The 22,003-nt window shown below is 39.1% G+C and overlaps 1 protein-coding gene across 4 annotated transcripts; it reads right to left on the bottom strand.

The window, feature by feature from the left end:
* Positions 1-778: 778 nt before the first annotated feature.
* On the bottom strand, positions 779-21,941 carry LSM14A (LSM14A mRNA processing body assembly factor). 4 transcript variants are annotated; one of them, XM_074882204.1, is made up of 11 exons: positions 21,595-21,731; positions 16,585-16,750; positions 12,673-12,836; positions 11,121-11,253; positions 9,950-10,072; positions 7,935-8,111; positions 7,566-7,628; positions 6,695-6,874; positions 5,041-5,212; positions 3,931-4,159; positions 779-2,114 (listed from the first exon to the last, which is right to left on the bottom strand). In XM_074882204.1, the coding sequence occupies exons 2-11, from the start codon at positions 16,595-16,597 to the stop codon at positions 2,091-2,093; spliced, it is 1,278 nt and encodes a 425-aa protein (XP_074738305.1). In that variant the 5' UTR covers positions 16,598-16,750; positions 21,595-21,731; the 3' UTR covers positions 779-2,090. The 4 variants fall into 4 exon arrangements, with proteins under 4 accessions (XP_074738305.1, XP_074738302.1, XP_074738303.1 ...); XM_074882201.1 differs by lacking the exon at positions 16,585-16,750 and having other exon boundaries at positions 21,595-21,940; XM_074882202.1 differs by lacking the exon at positions 16,585-16,750 and having other exon boundaries at positions 9,950-10,069; positions 21,595-21,940.
* Between the last annotated feature and the right edge of the window lie 62 nt (positions 21,942-22,003).

Here is a 22,003-nt window from a genome sequence, read left to right as displayed (position 1 = left end):
GGCCGCGCGTGCCCAGCGGGGCGGGGCCCTCCCGCGCGCGGGGACTGGGCCTCGCAGGGCCCCCGCGCCCGCCGGCGGCCTGGCACCGGAACCGCAGAGCCCGCCCGGAGCGGGGAGGAATCGGCCCGGCCAGCCCAAACCAGCCCCCCGCCCCAAGCAGAAATAACCTCCAGAAGACTGATTTTATTGAACGGTTTATTCTGGTTTAAAATTAAAAAAAAAAAAAAAAAAAAAAAAAAAAAAAAAAAAAAAAAGAGAGAAACCCTCACTTCCGTGGAGCAAGGTACACTGAAGGTACACCCCGCTGCTGCTTCCCGGGCACAGAGCGCCCCACCTCGTCACCCCCTCCTGGGGGAAAAGACTGAAATTCATGCCCTGGCAGCGCGGGGCGTTGGTATTTACAATTCATCGGGTTTAAATAAGCCTGGGACACTCTTACAGTATACAGAGTTATTGCAACAGTACAGCACTTGCCTCTACGGTCAAAAGCCTCAACAGTTGTTCAGAATCATGATTTGTGGATCCCAAAAGGCATTGTGTTGTTAACATGCAAAAAACATTACTAAACAATATTATCTAACTTCTACGGTTGCCAAATACTTGGCCTTAAGAAGGAAACCAATTACAAAATACTTCCTTGTAGTGCTATACAAAAGTTATAAAATTAAGATTCTATCAACCACTTTTATATATTCCAATTTTCCAACAGTGCAGTTTTCCACATCTTTATCACCACTGAACATTTTGAAGATAAAGTAAAAAAAGAAAAGTCAGCAAATTAGATCAAAATGTTTTAATCTTTGGATCCCTTTATTCCTGTGGCCTTCATATACATACACAGACACAAATGACCAGAATTTGTTTTCAGCATATCAAAAAGTTGTAACTAGTCATTCAGAATTGGCAAAAAGTCCATACTATGTCATTTGTGACTTCACGGTCTTAGAACCAGAGTCTTAATGTCTCCAAGCTATGGTCTATCAAAATGCAAACAACTTCAAACACTAAGAATTCCTTAAACTGGTTATGTCTACAGGTATTACAACAAAGTTAACATTTCAAGAATTGACAAATGGAGACATACTTTTGTCCCAGGCATTCCAGGAGAATCAAACTCGTGTGCCTGGTCCATCATTAAAAAAAGTTAATATTTATCACTAAGTAAAATTAATTGCAAATTTTGACATACGAAAATTTCTTTTCTCCTTATTTGAAAATACCTCCTTAATTTGGTCAAATCCTGTGATATGCCAGAAACTACAAAATCAAATTCTTGCAAGAGAAGTGAAAAGTATATCCAGTTTCACGTAATGGAAGAACATTTTCAAATCTTCATTATAGTCCAAATATAAAAATCAAACATTTAAGCCTGAAAAGCTGCTAAAGAAAAAAACCCAACTAATTCAGTGTTCTTCAGCATATCAACTTTTGCAATAACACAGCATGTTTGCCGACTTAAAAATGTTTATTCTTTAAAAAATTAGTTGCTTTTTATACAGCTATACAAAGTTTGTAATGTTTCTTTGGCAATGGGATATAATGGAATTTTACAACTATATAAAAAGTTTCCTTTGCCTAAGAAACAGTATTTACTGTGTGTACATATTGGACTGACAAAGCAAGTTTTCTACTGTCCAGCACCCTAGTTGATAAAAGTACAACTATCTCAAAAGGGATATTACAGGATTTCCAAAAAACAACCTTCAGTGGATCAAAACACTCACAGTATCGACGGCCTTCTGCATACAATTGTCCTTACAACTTGAAGCAATTATCAAATACAGTTTAGTAATAAGAAAAATCCTTTCAGTGATGAAAAAATACTTAAACTCCATCGAAGTACTGCTTTATAATTAACTATACATAAGAAATTACTTATCCTTCTGTCTCAAATATATCTAATGCTCACTGTTTTCAAAGATGGCCATTTTTCAAAAGTAACTGCATTACACCCCTTTGAAATTAAATAGTTAAATCCCAGTGCTGGTGACAAGTATACAGCAAATTAACTTCATTCTTTGCAGAGATTGAAACTAATTCTCTGGATCAAGAAGATCGAGACGTTCACCCGGTTTCAGCTGTCTTGTAGACTATGCAGCAACTTTGTTGTCTTTCTAGAGGGAACAACAGTAGAATGTTACAATTAATTTGCAAAACAAGAATCACAAATTCGTCGGGGTAGCAGTGCTGGGAGAAGACGCACTGGGATGGCTACTTCCCATCTTCTACAACAGGCAAGGAGCCCTCCCTGGGTGATCGGGGTCGCATCTGGTCCAGACGGCCTCCGTCTGGCACACGCGGAAGCAGCTCCTCACTTGGACTAGATGCATGGCACAAATCCTTGGTCTTTACACCAGCCCCTACTTATCTGGAAGGCTGTGAAATCCTTTCATTCAAAAATTCAAGTCTTTGATCTTCAAGCCCTCATCTCAGTTCATGCTCAGCTACCAAAAATTTCTTTAAGTCACAGGACTAACTGTTGCAAACTAATGAAGGAATAACTGAGGAACAGCCAGAAATCTGTGATGAAAAAAAGGCTCCTACCGCCTTTTTATTTTTAAATTAAAAATATTTACACCTTAAAAGAGAAAACAAACATTTGGCATTGCAAAACTAACTGCTCATGCAGTAAACTACCAGAAAAAAATTCTTCTGTCTCTGTCAGAATAGTAAAAGCCTACATTTAGGCGCACCAGTCTGGTTAATTGCATTTGTTACCGATTCTAAACAGTATGCCAGTATTATTGCTGTTCCTTAACAAGCTAATGTTCAAGGTGAATGTACACGCTTAATGCCAAGAAAAATGGCTTGCACTGACATTATTAGAAGATTTTTGTTTTGCAAGCAACCGAGCTCTGCCGACTTACATAATCTGTATGATCAATGAGCTTTCATAAAGAGGAGAATTTACACTGTTCCCAAGAAAAAGGAAGTGCACTAACATGCCATCAGCACAGAATACCTCACTTCACAAGCTGGGGCTGGCAACTAACTTTGCCCTTCCTTTGAATGACTGGTAGCAAGAAGAGTTAAGATCTTCAATAGGAAACAGAGAAATGGATGTCTTCATAGTGTTGCAAAAGCAACAAATTGCATAACTATACTGTAAAGGAAAATTCTGCATTTTAGCCATCATCGCTCTTGCAGAACAAATGACTATTTCTATGCTTATGTGATTATGAAAGCATGTTTGTGCATCAGGTTACTTCAGTTACCAGACTTACATACCGGCTTGTGCATAATGCTTAAATGGACTTTAAGCTTCATTCATATTTAACTAAAGTAGTAGTACTTATTTTAATCTTTTAAAAACACTTTCTCTATAGGATGGACAAAGGAAAAAATTTCCTTTGAAGCTTTCATGCCTTATCTCCCACGGTTCCTTTTTACTGAATGACTTGCTGAAAAAAGTCAATCCTGCCTTAGATTTCCCAACAGCTATTGAATATAATTATGTAAAGTTATAGTTAAAAAAAAAGTGTGTAACAAGTCCTTATAGAACTCAAATTTTTTTTATCTTGCTTTTTGCAAAGGGTCACCGCTATGCTTCAGTAACTTCAATTACTCTATTTTAGGGGTTATATAGGATCTTAGAAGCCTATAGGCTTTGTGCCAACTCACTCACGAAGAATTTAAGAGTTTGTTATGCACTAGAAGCAAGTTAAATTACTCCCTCTCAATCTTTACACTTTACAATATTGCTCAGAAAAACGCTTGCAATTCAAATTTCCAACACATTTATTAAATCTGCAGAAAGGTTACTTTTTTCTTCCTTGCCCCCACCCCCCCAATTCCAGCTACAGACCAAATATTTAGGGCATGTGAAGAAAGTCAGCTTTTAGTTTTGGCTGCTGTTGATAGTAGAACAATGCCATGTAACTAAAATTACAGCATTGATGGATTTTCATAGTAAGATTAAATATATTTTACCCTATATTCAAAGTCAGCAAACTCCCTGCCTCCACGACCTCCTCTGAATCCACCACGAAATCCTCGGGGGGCAGTGAAGCCACCTCTTCCACCTCCTCGTCCTCTTCCACCTCGGAAGCCAATCCCCCCTCTGCCTCTGTACCCTCCACGGCCGCGATTGGGACGCAGTGGTATTCCAAAGGTCTCGGCATTTAATCTTCTTTCCTCAGCCCAGGTGGGTCGCCGTTCTCTGCCACACAAAAGGAACAAGGATTGTTTTAAACACACACTTAAGAAGGAAGATTGCCTGACTTGCTTAGAATCACCAGAAAGCCCATTACATGAAAAACGATACATTAATCACATCGTAAATCTCCACATTATCCCTTCTGCAAGAATCTAGGTGTCTGCCACGATTTATTTAACTCAACGAAAAGGGCTATGTTACAGTATCATTAATTATATACTAATAATGCTGTAAGTTTCCCATATAGAAGGACACAGTCTATATCCTCTGCACACAGCATCATATAATAAAATAAATAAAAGCTGTCTGCAATTTAAAACAGAAAGTAAGAGTTTGCAGTTATAGATGTTATTTTATCTAGCTCAGTACAACAAAACAATCCTGCCACCCCCGCTGTAATTCAAAATAGGTCAGCAATTCACATTATCTTGTTTAATAAAAAGGCAACGGCAAAAAATAAGCTTTAATTTTCCTGAAATGCTATCTTCCCATTCAAACAACACTGCTGTCCAAGACAGTTATGCAATCTACTTAGAAACCATTACCAAAGCACAGTCATAACTGATCTAACTGAAGTGGTAATTTAGTAGCAAAACAAAACAAAAACCCCACTTTACTAAATCTGGAAATGCGATTCTAGAGCATGTACATGAAGTTCTGGAGGCATGGTTCTAAAACAACATTTCAAAATGTCTTCCTATTAACATATTGCACTTGCCCCCAAAGACATTTTGTGCTTCACATTCCTGTTTTATTTTTGCCCACTGAAAAGTAAGCTTTACTCACTTTCGATTCAGAGTTGATTGTAACGAGTAGTGCTGACACTGCCTTATGACATAAACATGCATTAAGCAGACTAACATGCTCCCCCTTGCAGGCCATACCTATTGTCATCACAGGAGATGTTATCAAAGAAGGATTTGGTTTTGTCATAGTAGCAGTTGGGTCCAAGTGGATCTTCCTCATCCGCATTCCCTTCGCTATTTTGGGTATCAACACCTGAGTCACCTTTGTCTTCTCCATTTACAGGCTTCTCTGGTTTCTCAAGTTTATCTTCTGGAAAATAAAAGTAAACAGAAGCCTTCCAGGCCATCATTCTAAACAAAACAGCACTGTTAACTTATTCCCAAACAGACACAAACCATACTGAATGCTCAAAAATAAGAAACCCCTCCAAAATTTATTGCAGAAGTAAAATAATTTTATGTACAAATTAGGATGCTTTGTTGCTGCTGCTGTCTGGAGGTTTGATATCCTCTATATTCTCTGTGAGTTTAATTAAGAAAAAAAACTGTGGTAGAGGATTCAATAGCCATCTATTTATAACCTCCTAGCTACCCTCCTTTCCAGACTTAAAAGCCTCACCCAGTCATTCCTCATAAAAGCCATTCCATGTTTTTGCTCATCTCTGCTGCCCTTCTCCTTTGTCTTCCGGCTTTGCTGTTATCTCCTTTGAGACACAGGGACAGCATTCAAGATACTATGCCATGAACTGACTTTATATTTCTTTCCTAATAATGCCTGAAGTTCAACTTACTGTTTTGACTGCTACTGAAAAAGGAAGGCTGATAGTTGTTCAACACAACTGGCTGTTATGATCTTAAAGTCTCATTCCTAAATGCTTACAGCTTAAATCTCATGATGCTGTGCATAAATTTCAGATAACCAGCTCAACCCTTCCACAACACACACACAAAGATTACCACTCTGTCTCATAACATATTTCTATAGCTCTTTATGGTTAGCTTTCCCTTTCCTCTTTATTATGCTGAAAAAATTAGTATCAACAGCAAACTGTCAACTCATTTAAAAATGATCCAGAAAGAGGCAAGCACCAGAGAACAAATCCTACAGGACTTGACTAATGGTTTTTTCTCTACACTGAAATCTGACCATTTATTCCCACCTTTTGTTCCCAGCCTTTAGCCAATCATTTACTGAAAATGGGGAACTCCCTATTTTAACCTGTAACAATTTTGTCCAGAAATAGTAGCAGCAGTGTAATGAACAGGTGGCTGGTCACAAGAGAATGAGGTAATTAAAACCTGCTAGAAAGCAAAACAGAAGCGTTGGCAGTATGGATTCCAACCACTCCTCTGTTTCTTTGGAAAAGGGTAAAAGCAAAGAAGTGCCAGAAACTTTAATATACTGAAACTCTTGTGCATCCTCCAGATCAGAACTTTCTGATCCCAAACTCATGGTGTTGTGATTGCTTTTGGTCTATTAATAATTGCATCTTCTCCAGAACTCAAAAGTAAACTCACGCTATTGGAACTTCCGCCCAAGTAATCTGCACTTTTAACCAAAAGATTTGTTAGAACATGGTATGTGCTAGCTAAAATTCCTTCAAAACTCAAACAATGACTGAAGTTTTTAATTAAACAGATGATCCCAGATTACTTGTTCATTGATTTTTTTTTTAATGACTGCAAACAAGACTTAGTAGGATATGCCTTTTAAAAATTGTTCTCCAAGGCAGAATTAAAACAGCAAGACACATTTTTTTCACGCTCAAATCTACAGCAAAAATTGGTTTACCTTTTAGTTTAAGTTTATTATGAAATTCCCTATCAATTTCCTCCTTGTTGAATTGTGCATTTGCACTTTCAAAGTCAAAGTCCTTCTCAAACTTCATTGGACCATCCCTCCTAATACCAAATCTTCCTCGGCCCCCTCTGTGGCCTCCACGGCCTCTCCGTGCTGAAGGTCCACCTGGAACTAAAAAGAGGAAAATTTTGTTTGGTTTTGTTTTTGGATTGTTTTTCCTTTGAGGGTGATGGGAGTGGTTGTTTTTCTGGGTGGGGTTTTTTGTTTTTTTAATTCCTGAGGTAACAGGTTAGGACTTCATCCTCTTCCTGCACTTCTGTTGTTAAAAGTCCTGTCAGAGCAGCTTGTAATTTGTAAATTCACTTAATTACAGCAGTGACACAGAAAGCATAATAGTACTAAACTTGGGTACTAAAAGATTTTCTAGAAGCCATTAAAAGCTTTCAGACGAAGAGTTAAAATGTTAGTGGCTTTTCAGTCAAGTATTTTTGTAGAAAGGTAGGAGGTTTTATTTCATGCTATTGTGTTTATAAATCCACGAACACTGGTTGGCTTTGCATTTGTATTCAAATTGCTTAACATAGAGCAACCAGAAGAGATTTTTCTCTTTAAAGTTGACTTTTCCTGGTTGTATTATTCTGACCCAATGCAAAGTTATTGTTACCCACTAGAAACAACTGTGTGAAAGCATTCTAAATATGTAAATTCTTTATTACTGTAATCTGAACTGCAAGATTTCTGGACATTAGAAACAAAGTCCTAGCACTTTGCAAACTACAGACAATGCTGTATTTTAGCAGACTTTTAAAAAACTTAATGAAGTCTGAAAACAATGATAGCTATTTCTCAAAACAAGATTTACCAATTTGTCGTTTGTTTTCATTTCTGAGTTCATTTTCTGATCTTGAAACCTTGTGTGCTTCAGCTAAAGTTGGAAATAAAAAAATGATTTGTTTATCCAATTAGGTATTTTTGATCATATTTTTGTATATAGTTATATAGTTCAGATTTCAAAAAAATTCAAACCTATAAACCACAAGTTTAACTCATAAAAGAAAAAAAAAATTTAGAATATATGCTTGACTTTAAAAAGGAATATATATAATCCAGGTGTCTGCTGGCCAGTCTACCAGTAATGGACAGCAGGAAAATTCCTACACATTACCCTTAAAAAGAGCACTTCGTATGTGTATGGAAGAAAATAAGCCGTATGAAAATTATCCAAAGCTACCTCTCCTGTGCTCTTGATTCTCTAACGATTTTTGGCTAGCAGACACCAAAGGTCTGGCTGGTACAGGACTTCTCCTCCCAACCGGTGCTGGAGTAGGCAAGTGGGCTGAAGCTGTTTGTACTGCTTGTTCCATGGTGGGGCTCCTTCTCAAATGATCCATCTGAGGGCTTGAACGACCTGGGAAAGAGACAAAAGAAAACCAAAACCCAGAGTTATTTCTCATCTACAAATCTGAGTTACTGGTCTCAACCAATCTAGACTGACAGGTTTATCTGCCTTACCAGTCAAGACAGCTGTGTCCAAAGAAGAAATAAATATTTCTGCACCCTCAGATCCACTAATCCAGAATGAAGGATATTTAGCAATTTCCCTTCCCCCAGTCTAAAAGAAAAAAATGGGTAGGACAATTAATCCCTACCAACCCATCAATGATGAGCATTTAACTGTGGAATGAAATTTTTTGACTGGAGGTAAAAATACTCTTTCTGCCTCCCTGGAAAGCCAAGTGAAAAGTAACTGCTCCCAAAGGCAGAGATACAGTTATGACACTGAAATTCCATTTCATCTAGCACACACTGTTGTATGATCACCACGAAATAAATGAACAGTGATGGCCAGTGCCAGGCATAACGCAGATGAAGGAGCTATGAAAGCTTCCCCACAAAGTGCTGTTCATACATTTCAATGTGCAGCATGAGTGACTGGAGCCAGAAGCATGTTTAGAATGGAGACATTTGATCTGGCCAGACAAGTTTATGACACCATATAGGTAAATCTACTAAGAAATTAGAGTAAGGCTCAAGTCCCAGTAAGTGAAGAAAAAGAACATCATCATATCCCACTACAAAACTAAACAGAAGAAGAAAAAAACCAACAAAGAAGCCACGAAAAAAAAACAACCAACCACACCACACTTCCAATCTACATAGATGACAAATACTTTTAAAAGCAAACACACACAGAAAAAAAAACTTGTTGGTTCCCCACAGGAAATTTTGTGGCAGAATGTACGTTCATCTGGAGCATGTGTCATATATTACGTCCAAGAATCATACAGGTTTGAACTTCACCTACAGAAAACCAAGCTACTCTTTCAACAGAGAAACAGTAAATGCTCAGCACACTTTCTTCCCCCCATTCAATTAATGCAACAAAGGAGCACTTATTTTTGCTAATCCACTCAACTAATCCTAGAAAGCAGTCCTAATCAGTATACAAATCCCAGCTAGAATTTAGGAAAAAACCTGAAGTGTTTCGCCTTTTAACACAACTGCATACACTTAAAAATAGCATTAGGAATATATCTTAGCACAGACTTTTACTCGCAGCAATGAAGAGTGGAAAAGCAGGAAAAGTCTTTTGGATTTTGAGGAGCAATCTTAACACATTGGCATGAAAAGTGCGGGCAAAGGTGCTCAACATTTAGTTTCTTTTTTCTTCGCCACTCAAAGCATCAAGAATTTCCCTTTTGCTTTTACTTTCTTCTTCCAATATTACATGAAGTACCCATATAGTTTCTATTACTATTAATCTGACTTAACTGTCATGTCACTACCTACAGGCAATCAGGTCTGCTGTTAATATTATTTATGTAAATAAACATTAACAAAACAATACTGTTAGGAATAAACATTTAAAAATTGTGGGCTGAAGGACTTCACTATTCAATCAGCATGAACTATCTTGAGTTTTGTCATGCTATCAATAAAACTAGATATTGAATTTCCACATGCACCTATTTGCTAACATTATTCAACTGAAACAAATCCTGCTCCTCAATACAGATGCTTTAAGTATCACAAAAAATGTTTTGGTACCAGTTACCTATGCAGCATGTCAAGATGTAGGAAAACACATTTAAAGAGCAAGTACAAAGCCTCTCAGTGCTTTCTGGTTTTAATACCAAGTGTTTTCATGACAGAATTCAGCTGTTCAGTTATTATTTCTGGCAACCACCTCAATCACAGGGGCATGATTGGTCAAAAAAGATCAGAGAGTTATTCAAAAAGATTTACCTTGAGACATCTGTGTTTTTAGTGATCTTGCATCTGTTGTAAATGCAGAACCAACTGCAGTGCTTTGGGACATGCTAGCACTGGCTGAAGAGTCTGTTCCAAAAGATGTTAAAGAACCTCCTGCTTTAAAAGAAATAATATAGTTGTAAAACTTAGTTTAGACTTTCTTCTGTATTTTTTTTAAATTAGCACTAAATGATTAGTGAAGCCATATTAGACATTCTAAAATGCACGAGTCTGCCCTTCCCATACACTTTAAGTTTAATGTACGTATTTGTAGTAATACAGTAAGACCGTAATATCTTCAATGCTTTTTATCTAAAAAGACTAGTAGAACAGCAGTGCTAACTTTAGTATCGCAAGTATTAACACAGCATAGTCATGACAGCATCTCACTGAATAATAAACGTTATTGGCATAAATTTCCACTTAATATCTTTTAAAAGAAATATGACCGTCACGTCTTATTAACTGGTATCAAGTTATAGCGAATTCTACAGCCTTCCTCTCACATGACAAACATTTTCAGTACTAGGAGTAACACTGTCACCATAACAGTTACAACAGTGTAAGTTCCTCCATAAAAAGAAGTAAAAGGTGAAAAAAATTTCAAGGGAGGAAGGAAAGTTGGTTGGCGAGCCTCAGAGAACATCTGCAGTACAAAGGAGCAACTACCCCACGAAGCTCACAAATACTTCAAGCACGTACTTCATGGTAAGCTAACGTCTCATAAACAGCTGGAGGACTGTGCTGGCACATGGATCGCTGAATAATCCAAACCTTTGGTTAAGGCATACACACCACCTGGTCAACCGGGATACCAGATGTTGACAGCACAGCTATGGGGCTTTTGTGGAGGACCTGCCTCCGCCACTTGTGAAATATAATGAATACATGATGAACGTAATGAATATATACAAAATAGAATGAATTCATGAATATGGGAACCTTTCCCCACTCGTCCCTCTGAGATAGGGTGTTTAGTTCTCAATCATAATTGCTTTGATTTGAGCTGCAAAGACTGTGAAAAACTCTACTTTTGAACTCAACTGTGGGACTGATAGAGATTGAAAACTTTGGATCTGCCCTTAGGATAAGGAATTATAAGCACTGATTACTGTTTATGCACTTTCACTTATGGAAAAACACCGAATAATAAAAATGAACATACCAACTCCAACAGCACCAAACTGCTGTCCCACCAGTGGGCTTGGACTAAACTGACTGTATGCAGGCATTCTGCCAAAAGGACCATAGGATCCCACAGACTGGAATGAAGATGCAGTCGAAGATCCTAGTGAAGACTAAAGACAAAACATGCTTGCAGGAACTCATATTTACATAAAAAGTATGAAATACTTCTGCAAGACAAGAAATGCAGAAATTCTAAAAATATTTCTTAAATTTACCCTAACACCACCACTGTGGCTAATACATATACAAGACCTTAACATTCATAAGGTTGCTTCTTTTAATATGAAGAATTTAACTGCTTTAACACAGAAGCAAAGACATCACAAAAATAATGAATTACACATATCACTCTGCATGAAAACTCAAAATAAACAACAGTTAGCAGAAAACATTTTCACAAGTACTTATGTAGTTTAGAAAGCACTTTTATCCTTCCAATACTACAAACTTGTAAAAACAGTACCACAAAATTTTGCAATCTTTTCCCTAGAACCTCAGATACTGGACTCTTCCATCAAACACGTGTATAAGCTTTGGTTGAAAACGTCATACCTTTTTCCCTGAAGTTTCAAAAACTGCACAAACAATCAAAGACCCAAACATACTGGAGGAGGGTGAGGCTACTATTATTATTGGGGTTTGAAGTAACACAATTTCACAGCTCTCAACTACCACTGACAGAGTTGCACCAAATTTAGCAAAAGACCTAAGAGGATGGCAAGGGCACTTTGTAGGGAAGTTTCAAGAATTTATCTCATGGAATAGTTAACTAGGAACATAATCACGTAGATGGAATTATCAAGTTCCACTTGAACCAAGAACTTCCATCTTGCTCTCATGGATGATTTTAAGACACTCCACAAGCACAATTAACAAGTCAACAAATTTCAGAGATCAAAAATAACCACCTCTGTCAGTCCATCTACTATGAAATAACAGATTAATTAACCCTGAAGTCTTCAAGGTATAAGTTGCTTTCCCTTCAGTAACCAATTATTCCCTTTTCAAATAACTACCCTTTATTAATGAAGCTTTTTAAAAAAAACCAACAGTAGATGAAACACATTTAAAGTCACAGTCAGAAAAAAAAAAAAAAAAAAAAAGGTTGAACATTAAAATCCAGAAGAAAACCAAACAAAAAACACCACTAAGTATTTGGAAGAGGTTTCAGCATCTACTCCATTTGAATTATACCAAGTCTGATCTTTCCAAGAAGTCTTGCATCCATGTCCCTCTTAAGCCAAGTACCTTTCAAAAAGGCATCAAGGTCTACCGAGAGTCATTAGTTGTTTTTGGAAAACCGGCAGCTTTGGTACCCAGTGCATTGTGCTAGAGCTAGATTTCAACTTTCATTTTTCACAGCTAAAGACATAATTCAAAAGAGGAAAATCTTTCCAGAGATTTTTTACATTGGGTTATGAACTTTACAGCAACGAACATTTTACTTTTTAAGCACTCAGCTAGAGAACACTTAAAGCTACTAGATTGTATCTTCAGCAACAAACATCTAAAAATATGTTTTGACTTACCTGAACAATAGCAGGGTCCTGTGGCAAAGAACACTGAGGCTTTGGTGGCTCACAGACAGTTAGGTCTTTAATGTCACTGCCACGAAATATAATATACTCAAAGACTTCATCACGAGGTGGTATAGGTCTATCAGTTGGTCTATCTTCTGTACCAAAGGAGCGAACTGAAAAATTGGGAAGGAGGAGAAAAATAAAAACATCCTGTATTCCACAGAAAGGTTACAAATATACTGGAGAGAACAACAGCTTTAAATAAAAAGAATAAAATTTTGTTGAGAAAAAAAACTTATTAAATAGGCAGCATATTCTTGCCATTACCAACTTCTCAGACATAAACAAGTAATTTGATCTTACAAATTTCACTTAAAGCAGAAAAACACCTATTCCTTACTGAGAGATCACTTATGCTATCACTCACATGTTGAATATTTTGACTGTTTTGCGAGGATAAGGGAAAGCAGCAAAGCAGGTTTTTTGCTAAGTTAACACTTGATAGACATTAACAGCAACAGGAACACCAATGAGGCTGCTAAGTCACTCCTGTGAATGAAGGACTACATGAGTTTACATACTTTGTATTCTGCACTTGCAAATCAGGACAAAAAGTGCTAATACTACTAGAAACTAGAATATTAAAAATTACCAAAGACAAAGCATTTCTCAATAGATTCAAGGTCTGAATCAAGATTTAAATAAGAATCAGGAATTCCATGGTACGTATATACAAATCTCACTAAGCAAAATGCATTCTTCTTGCTGGTGCAAGGGTCATATGATCTCTGGCACATTAAGTAAACTCACTGGGGCATAACTATCTTCCTAAGTAGGCCAGCATAGTCTGCAACATACCAAGACATTAAATTTATTTGTATGTACTTAGCTGAATTCCAACAGTTTTCAGACTGCACAGTGATGAAGCTTATCCTGCTTTTCCCTCTGCACTACATATTATCACCACCACTGTATATGGACAGCATCACTTTACTTTCACTACCCTCTCAGACTTTTCCTCACCTCAAGACTGCCAATCCTAGGTGAATATAAAGTGAAACAAACAAACAATCAGACGAGATAAATCTCCAGGAGCTAGAATGTTGTAAGCAAAAATTAAACAATGACTTGAAACCAGAGAAGAAAAAAAATCATGACAATCACATTCTGCTGAACATCAACTTGCAGCAGCTTTAACAATCCCTCACGACTGCCTTTGCTCTAGGTTTTTGTTTGCTTTCTAAGGTACTACAGGTTATGCTGAGAAAACATACATATTTTGCTTTAAGTTACCAAAATAAGTTTTCCCTCCACTTTCAGATGTATCAACAATTTGAAGACATTAGGCACTTATTTGCAGCCATAAAACCATCAGTCAAGAAAAGCAGTTTCCTGCAGAGCTGTATAAAGTGATACTGAGTCATTTATCAGGCTGCACCAACCACCTTCCATCATTGTTGCTTCTTCTAGTACAGCATAAACAGAGCTTATCAGTCAAGTATTACAAATATTTTTGAGAAGCATAACAGAGGTAAAGAGATCAACTCCACACCACAATGAAAAATAACATTAAGTGGTTACAACCATTTTGTTCATACTTCTGTCGTCTAGTGAGCTGAATTTAATCAACTTTTCTATTTCTGTGCATCTGAAAGTCTGCTCTGAGTGGTACTATAAAATTTAAGCACTGTAAAAAGGCATATACTGTTAAGTGAATTTCAATCTTTGTTATAAATCTGTCTTCTCTTCTTCCTCTACAGAAAAAAAATATCTGAAGCTGAAGAGTCTGCAGAAATTAACTCAAAGTAATACACAATAGCTTAATAACATTATCAATTGGTCATGTGCATTACTGTAGCTCATTCTGTTGCTTTATACTCATCAGGTTTTTCTATTTCACTGTCTTGAGTGAGGATCCACCTTTACTTTCTGGCCATCGTATACTCTATTAAATAACTAATAAATTAACTTGGCTCTTCATTCCATCATTTGACCTGTTGTCTTTGTAAGTAAAACTAAAGCTGGTTTTGTATTGGTTCTCTCTATCCCACACAGAAATGGTTGCTCTAGTAGTCATTTTGTCTACAAAGGTGCACAAAAATGGCCAGAGTGTGATCAGTAAGTTACTGAAATATTTTACTTTCTAGCTAAAGTGAAGTCAGCAGAAGCAACACCACAAAAAAAAGGTAGTAAACTAGAGGATTACATCTCACCTTTATATAGAAATAAAAATCTGATGGACTATGGAAGAAATCTGCTTTTAAAGTACTTCTGTTAAGTCAGAGTTATGCTGCATAAGTATTTTGCTATTAATACCACCATCACGACACATACAGAAACAGTTTTAACACCTGGCAATTACCTTTCTCCATTCTGAACCAATCAAAAAAAAGTGAACAACCTAACCTTCACCTAATGAAATGTCAAAAGAGGTAAAGGGATTTTACTCTATGTCAAAAAGAATTTGTCCTTCTCCCCATCGTAAAATTACAAAGACATTGAAAAGAAGTATTTTCAATACCAAAAATTAGAACTGACCTTTAAGAGATTCAGCTGTCAATGCAACTAGATCAAGACACTGATCTAGTTGCATTGGTCATCAATGGTTTTGCAATAAAACACATCAAGAGTTGCTAAGAGTTTTGGGTTTTTTTTCTCTACCTGTCCCCTGCCCCAAACTAAACCAGTTTTAGTGCAACTTTCTGCAAAACATAGATAATTTTGACCAATGAAGATTAGCTCTGCTGGGAAGGGGTAAGCAAACTCCTCTGATTTGGGGTTCAACCCTTCCCTCTCACCCCACAGCAATGAAAATAACAACCCCCAAGTCTAATTTCCTTCTGAAGCAAGGAACCAGAAATGCATTTGTGGTGATTGAGCGGTGGGCCTGTGCAAACCTCATGGAGTTCAACAAGGCCAAGTGCAAGGTCCTGCACATGGTCGGGGCAATCCCAAGCACAAATACAGGCTGGGCAAGGAGTGGATTGAGAGCAGCCCTAAGGAGAAGGACTTTGGGGTATGAGTGGATGGAAAACTGACTGTGAGCCATCAGTGTGCGCTCACAGCCCAGAAAGCCAACCGTGTCCTGGGCTGCACCAAGAGAAGTGTGGCCAGCAGGTCGAGGGAGGGGATTCTCCCCCTCTACTTCGCTCTCGTGAGACCCCCCCTGCAGTGCTGTGTCCAGCTCTGGGGCCCCCAAGAGAAGAAGGACATGGACCTGCTCGAGCGGGTCCAGAGGAGGCCACGAAGTTGATCAGGGGGCTGGAGCACCTCCCCTGTGAGGACAGGCTGAGAGAGTTGGGGGTGTTCAGCCTGGAGAAGAGAAGGCTCCAGGGAGACCTTAGAGCGGCCTCCCAGTACTTAAAGGGGGCTACAGGAAAGGTGAGAAGGGACCCTTTATCAGGGAATGTAAGGATAGGACAAGTGGTAACGGTTTTAAACTGAAAGAGGGTAGATTTAGAATAGATCTAAGGAAGAAACCTTTACTATGAGGGTGGTGAGACACTGGCACAGGTTGCCCAGAGAAGCTGTGGCTGCCCCCTCCCTGGCAGTGTTCAAGGCCAGGTTGGACGGGGCTTTGAGCAACCTGGTCTAGTGGAAGGTGTCCCTGCCCATGGTGGGGGGGTTGGGACTAGATGATCTTTAAGGTCCCTTCCAACCCACACTGTTGTATTATCTAAGAAAGCAGTTTAGGATAAGGGCTACAGGATGTTCTTGCAGTGTCTATCCCAACTAGGTCCTGCAGATCGTAGTATAAAATAAAAAGTTCAACGTTACTTTTAATATTTTGCAAAGGAATAGTTATCTTTACAGTTTCTTCTTTCCTAGCTTGGATTAGGATTTAACATAATCTGAGCTCACTGAAGTAAAAAGTCTTAATATTAATGTGGCCAGTATATTTTAGAAAGAAATAGCTTTTACCATATTTTTGCATAATCAGAAATACTAAGTTGCCAAAGTATCAAAACCACAAGGTATTGGAGCAGCCGCAGTCTTAGAGCTCTATCCAGGTCTGTCTCTTGGGGTATTTCATCAGACTACATCCTTCCTCCAGAACAGGGTGCAGTGGTTCACATATAGCAAAATACTGAAGAGTGAGAGGAAATGAAAATAAGCACATGGTAAGATTAAGTATTATGGGATTACATTATCTTTCATGTCAATTTAAGTTTGCTGGTGTTTGGGTTTTTTTTTTTTTTAATGATCTAAACTGGCTTAGGGACTTGCAAACAAAAAAGACAACCATCACATGTTAAAAGGAAACTTATTTTTTGTCAGTGCAAATACACACAAGTAACTAGCTAGAAAGAAATTAACACTGTTGAACCTAACAGCATTCATGTATGTAACTTTATGCACAAGTAGTTCCACCAATTTCATATTAAAGTGCTGTGAGCAAATTTCTGTACAGATTTTGACCAACTTCAATGTTACTACTATACTATAGTTTAATGTATATTACTATACTACTATAGTATCCAAGGAAAACATTGTAACTTTCCCTATCAGTTAACAGAAATGATTACCTGTTGATTAACACAGGAAAATACTGTGTTAATCAGAAGCCAAGCTATATATTCTACTAGCAAAAGACGACTGTTCCCATATAATATGAGCTGTTGCAAATAGGTAGCACAGTCTCTGTATGCAGCACTGACACAGTCTTATCAGCCTTACTTCATGGGTAGCATATGTACACAGAAACCAGTCTTTCCCCACTCTTAAGGCACCCATCAGAAGCGGGACGACTGAAATGAGACCACCACTACCTCAACAAGTAATGTCAATTGCCAACTTTCTTCAAAAGATCACAACCCCTTTCCCTGTAAACATGTTTAGATGCCTGCACACCACATTACAGGAAAAGTATTAATGTGAAGGAGCCAGCTTGTGGTGGGCTCCTACGTTCAGAACAATTAATCCAGTCTGTATCTTACTTGTAGGGGGGGGTGAGGTAACAGGGAGATAGATACGAGGGATACAGCCAGGAGTGGGCTTTGACAAGAGGAATTTTTCTGCTGTGACACACTATGCACAGGGTTGGTTTGGCACACATGCTAAACCTCAAGACATGGAGGGAACATGTCACTTAACTGACTAAAAAATAACTGCATAAAACCTTGATAAAAATTTAACCCTTCCCTTCCCTGCTTCCACCCCAACCTATCAGAAATACTCAAGTCTTCACAAGAATTTAACTTTCTTCTGTCTGTTTCCAAGACTTTCATTCCATTAATATTGTTTAACAGTCTAAAAGAAAAGGAAGTTTTCTCTTTCATCTGTCATTGGACTATGGAAAACACTATCACGGCTGGTTGAAAATGCCAGTAATGCCAGGAGTTTAACTACTCCTTAAATTACTGAAAGCTATTTCATTATTATCTATTAATTACAATGGTTCCAAATGGAATTCTCATTATGACAGAGACAGATATTATTTTCTGTTTCTTGTACTCACATGCCTAAGGATTCCCTACCGCTGGCTGGGAGCAAAGCCTTTTCTGACTCAATATGGTTGTTTTTAGACAGCTTACCTAGATTAAAAATCTCTCTAAATCAGTGCCTTGAAATAGAAAGACATTATGTATTACTAGCATGAAAGATCACATCTAGTTTTTAATGCCACAACATGTAAGATCAGGCACAATCTGTCATGATTGTAACTGCCCCAGGTAGGGCAGCAATCATTTTACAGCAAGAAAATTTTACTCCTAACCATGGCTTGCAAACACTCTATTCTTAAATTGGTTGGACTCAATGATGTTTAAAAAATTAAGTATGAACTAGAAGACATTCCAAATTTATTTTCACGTTTCAAGTTAAATTAGAGTGGATGGGTTTTGGTTCCAAACACCAGCTCTGAAAGCCGGCAGTCCAAAGAAAACACAGGCACCAATAATTACATAAAAAACCTCAAATACTTGTATAGCTTGCTTAAAATTTGCAATCTGATATAGATGGGAGTTTTCCCTGTTATTTAAATAACAATACACTTTAAGGATGCATCACTTTCCCTTATCAGACTCCAGCTTAGAATAAAAATGTTATGCTCAATATTTAAAGAGTTGCTATCTTCCTCTAACTCATGAGACAGAGGCCACAACTTTTGCTAGTGAAAGCATCACAGATTTGTAAATAAAATGCTGATTAGAGAACTACAGGAGATTGCCCCTCGGTAACTGAAGACTACAATCAGTATCCTGCTAGTAACCCAAAAATCTTATTTCTGTCTAAATCCCAGATGATACAAGACAAATGAAAGCATTCCATATGTACAACTTCATGAGATTAATCTCAGACTTTACTTTAGCCCATGGAAGTCATACTGTCCAGCAAATCTGTAGTTATTCAAGAACATATTCTACCTCTACTCTTGCAGTTTTGGTCACACTTTCAGTGATTTCAGTTAAGAAATTAATAATGATAAGCCACCCTGCGCTCAACGCAGGTAACAGGCACATGAAGCCAGCTACATAGCAGAGCAACTGAAAGCATTGAGTCTTTTTTTTGGGTTTTATCTCCTTCTGGCAAAAAAATTGACATTTGTGGTAAAGATCCACAGTAAACAGTTCTGGTTTCACTTCTGGACTCACTACAGCAAGAAGAGATAACTATTACCTGATCAACATATTTACAGATACAGATAGTTCAGAAGGAAGAGCTGGTTCTTTCACATACAGACCTGACCATAATTAACCATGCTTGTCACCTTACATATATGCTGTCATATCACATTCACATGACCTAAGCCTTCATTTATTCAGGAACTTGAATACTCTAGAGCATTTTGTTCATAAGCACAGCGAACTGCTTTACGATCTAATATGGTTATCAGCCTCCAAATTAATCTAAAGACTTTTGGTTCCAGGTGGCCTAGAAATACTGGTTTATTCTCTTCCGAATCATGACACTATATTACAAAACACATATTCTTCAGCTAACTCAGCCAAGTTTTATTAAAGCAAATTTAATGGTTTAGATTTACATTTCTGATGAGAGCTATGGAAAGAGAGTAATTAAATTTGTAACTGTAGTTTGATCTATCTTAAATATGTACACTTTGGCAGATATGCCATAACATGACTTAACCACTCTTGAGAAGTCACACAAAATTGGCTTGGTCAGCACTAAATCTGTCTAATGTGGGGCATGACTATTACAAGCTCCTGAAGGATGGGATTCTTATAAGTGCTTTTGTACAAACCTTAACAATCACAGCGTGCAACTGGAATTTCTAAAATTTGTTTTTAATCACAGTGTTCATCTTTTTCTCATCTAAGCAAATACTAGCTGTCCTTTTTAAACAGATAATGCAATTCCAGCAAGGTAATTTAACCGAAAGGCAACTTTAGAAATAAGTAAAATAACATCAGGAAAGCTAAATGCCCCATAAACAAACAAACTGCACAGCCTGGGACCAAATCTACTATAAGGTGTTTCAAAGCATACATATAAGAATTTACAAAACAAAGCAATCTATTTCTTAAATAATAATTGTGGGGGAGTGGGAGGGAGGCAAGAAGGTGGCCTGAAAGTGACAAGGCACACAAACAAGAATTACCACAAAGGCCAGTGTGAGATGAAAGCAAAAACTGCTACATGTATCAACTCCACAGACCAACTATTATACACACGAACTATGTAAAACACAACAGATTGTCATTGTGCTAGAATGCTAAGCCTATCGTATCAAACAGGAATTGAGGTTCGGAAACCTCTCAGTCCCAAATATTTAATTTGCACAAGAAGCAGTTTCTCCCCTTACCTAATGGCTAGACAAACTCTCTGCTTTTATATATGCATTCAGATTATTTAGCAAGATTATAGAGTCAAGAAGCGTAAAGCAAAATACCACTGAGTTTTGCAGAATCTATTATAAAGAAGTTATTAAGAATTCTGACTTCCCGTTCTACCTGAAGATTACACATTCACTGCCACGGCTAATATACTTGTGTTGAGAGCGTATTATGCGCAAGAAACAGTCAAGTCCTTTAGATGACCGGTTTCAAAGATCCTCTTTTTAACTCCCCAGCCTCTGACTATCTTCTTAGTAAACATTCTCCTCACCTTCTTATACATACACACACATATATTCTCTGGACAATACATTCTCACGTCAGTGTCTGTACTCACTTTCTACTTCTACAGTGCCATACAGCTACCTCCGAAATGAAGAGCTCACGATCAGCCTTCTTTGTTGAAAACCTAGCACTCGCAGGATCCCCTTTAGACCCGAGTTGTCTCCTACCCCGGGATGCACAAGAGTTCAGTCATACACGGCCCTGTACCCTGTAGGTCTAGAATTCTTACGATGCAAAGAAAACCAGCCTCCCCCTCCTACTCCCTTTTACGCACTAACTCTGGACCACTTCCACTGCTAAGGGCTCCATACTGTCGCTGTATTCAGGGCTCCTCGGAGCAGCCCCTAACTAGGTAACGTTCCTAGCTCCTTTTCACGACGGTCCCCCTGCGGCCGCTCTCAGCTTTCCACACCCCTCCCGGGGCCGGGGGGGCAGCCCGAGCGGCGGGAGCAGGGGCCTCCGCAGCGCTGTCGCGCCACCGCTCTCTCAACCCCCCTCTCACTTCCACCTCCGCCGTGAAGCGTCGCGGGTCGCCACAGCCCCGCCGCAGACGCTCCGTCGGGGAGGATGGCGGGAGGACGCGCCTCCGGCAGAAAGTACGCGGGCTCTTACCAAAGCTCCGCCAAGCCCCCTCGCCGCTACTGCTGGGCCCTCGTAGGCTGTAGGCCTCCCCCTCGCAGCCCGGGTCCCCTCATCGCCACAACGCCACGGACGACTCTGCCGCGGTCTCAGGTTCTTGCTCGATCCCCGACGGGCCCCCAACGGTTCCTACGCCGCCGCACGCATCGCGGTCCCACTCCCCTGCCCGCCCCCCCCGCCCCGAGGCGTTTTTGGGCCGCCAGGTCCTTACCCTTGGCCAGCGCCACAGTGGAGTTTTCGGTGTCGATGGTGTACAGGATCCCTTCATAGCGGATCTCGGCCTTGGAAATAAGGCTGATCTTGCTGCCGATGTAGGGCGTCCCCCCGCTCATGGTGCTGGCTCCTCGGTCAGGGACACCCCCCCCTCCTCCCCTGCCGAGCGCGCCTGAAATCAGGCACAAGCAACTAAACAAGCCGGACTCCGAGTCGTAGTAGGCGCTCTACTCCTCCCGCTTCGAGCCCGACCTTGCGCCGATCCCCCAGCGACGGCTCTCCGTGCGCAGACTCCCTCAGCACACCCCTCACCAAAAGCACCCTGAAGCTCCCAACATGGCCGCCGCCTTCATCTTCCCTCAGAGCCGCCCCCCCTCGCTCCAGCCGCGAAATGGATGCCGGGAGGG

The sequence above is a fragment of the Strix uralensis genome, chromosome 12 (genome assembly GCF_047716275.1).
Source record: "Strix uralensis isolate ZFMK-TIS-50842 chromosome 12, bStrUra1, whole genome shotgun sequence".
NCBI lineage: Eukaryota > Metazoa > Chordata > Aves > Strigiformes > Strigidae > Strix > Strix uralensis.
Note: the sequence above shows the minus strand (reverse complement) of the source record. Positions and strands in the feature narration are given on the sequence as shown.

Bases quoted from the DNA above. Each gene is read 5' to 3' on its own strand.
- LSM14A (XM_074882201.1), bottom strand. From the start codon at position 21,715: ATGAGCGGGGGGACGCCCTACATCGGCAGCAAGATCAGCCTTATTTCC. The intron at 11,254-12,672 runs GTAAGTCAAAAC...TTTTGTCTTTAG, and splicing joins AGGACCCTGCTATTGTTCAG to TCTTCACTAGGATCTTCGAC. The intron at 2,115-3,930 runs GTAAAATATATT...TGTTCCCTCTAG, and splicing joins TTGCTGACTTTGAATATAGG to AAAGACAACAAAGTTGCTGC.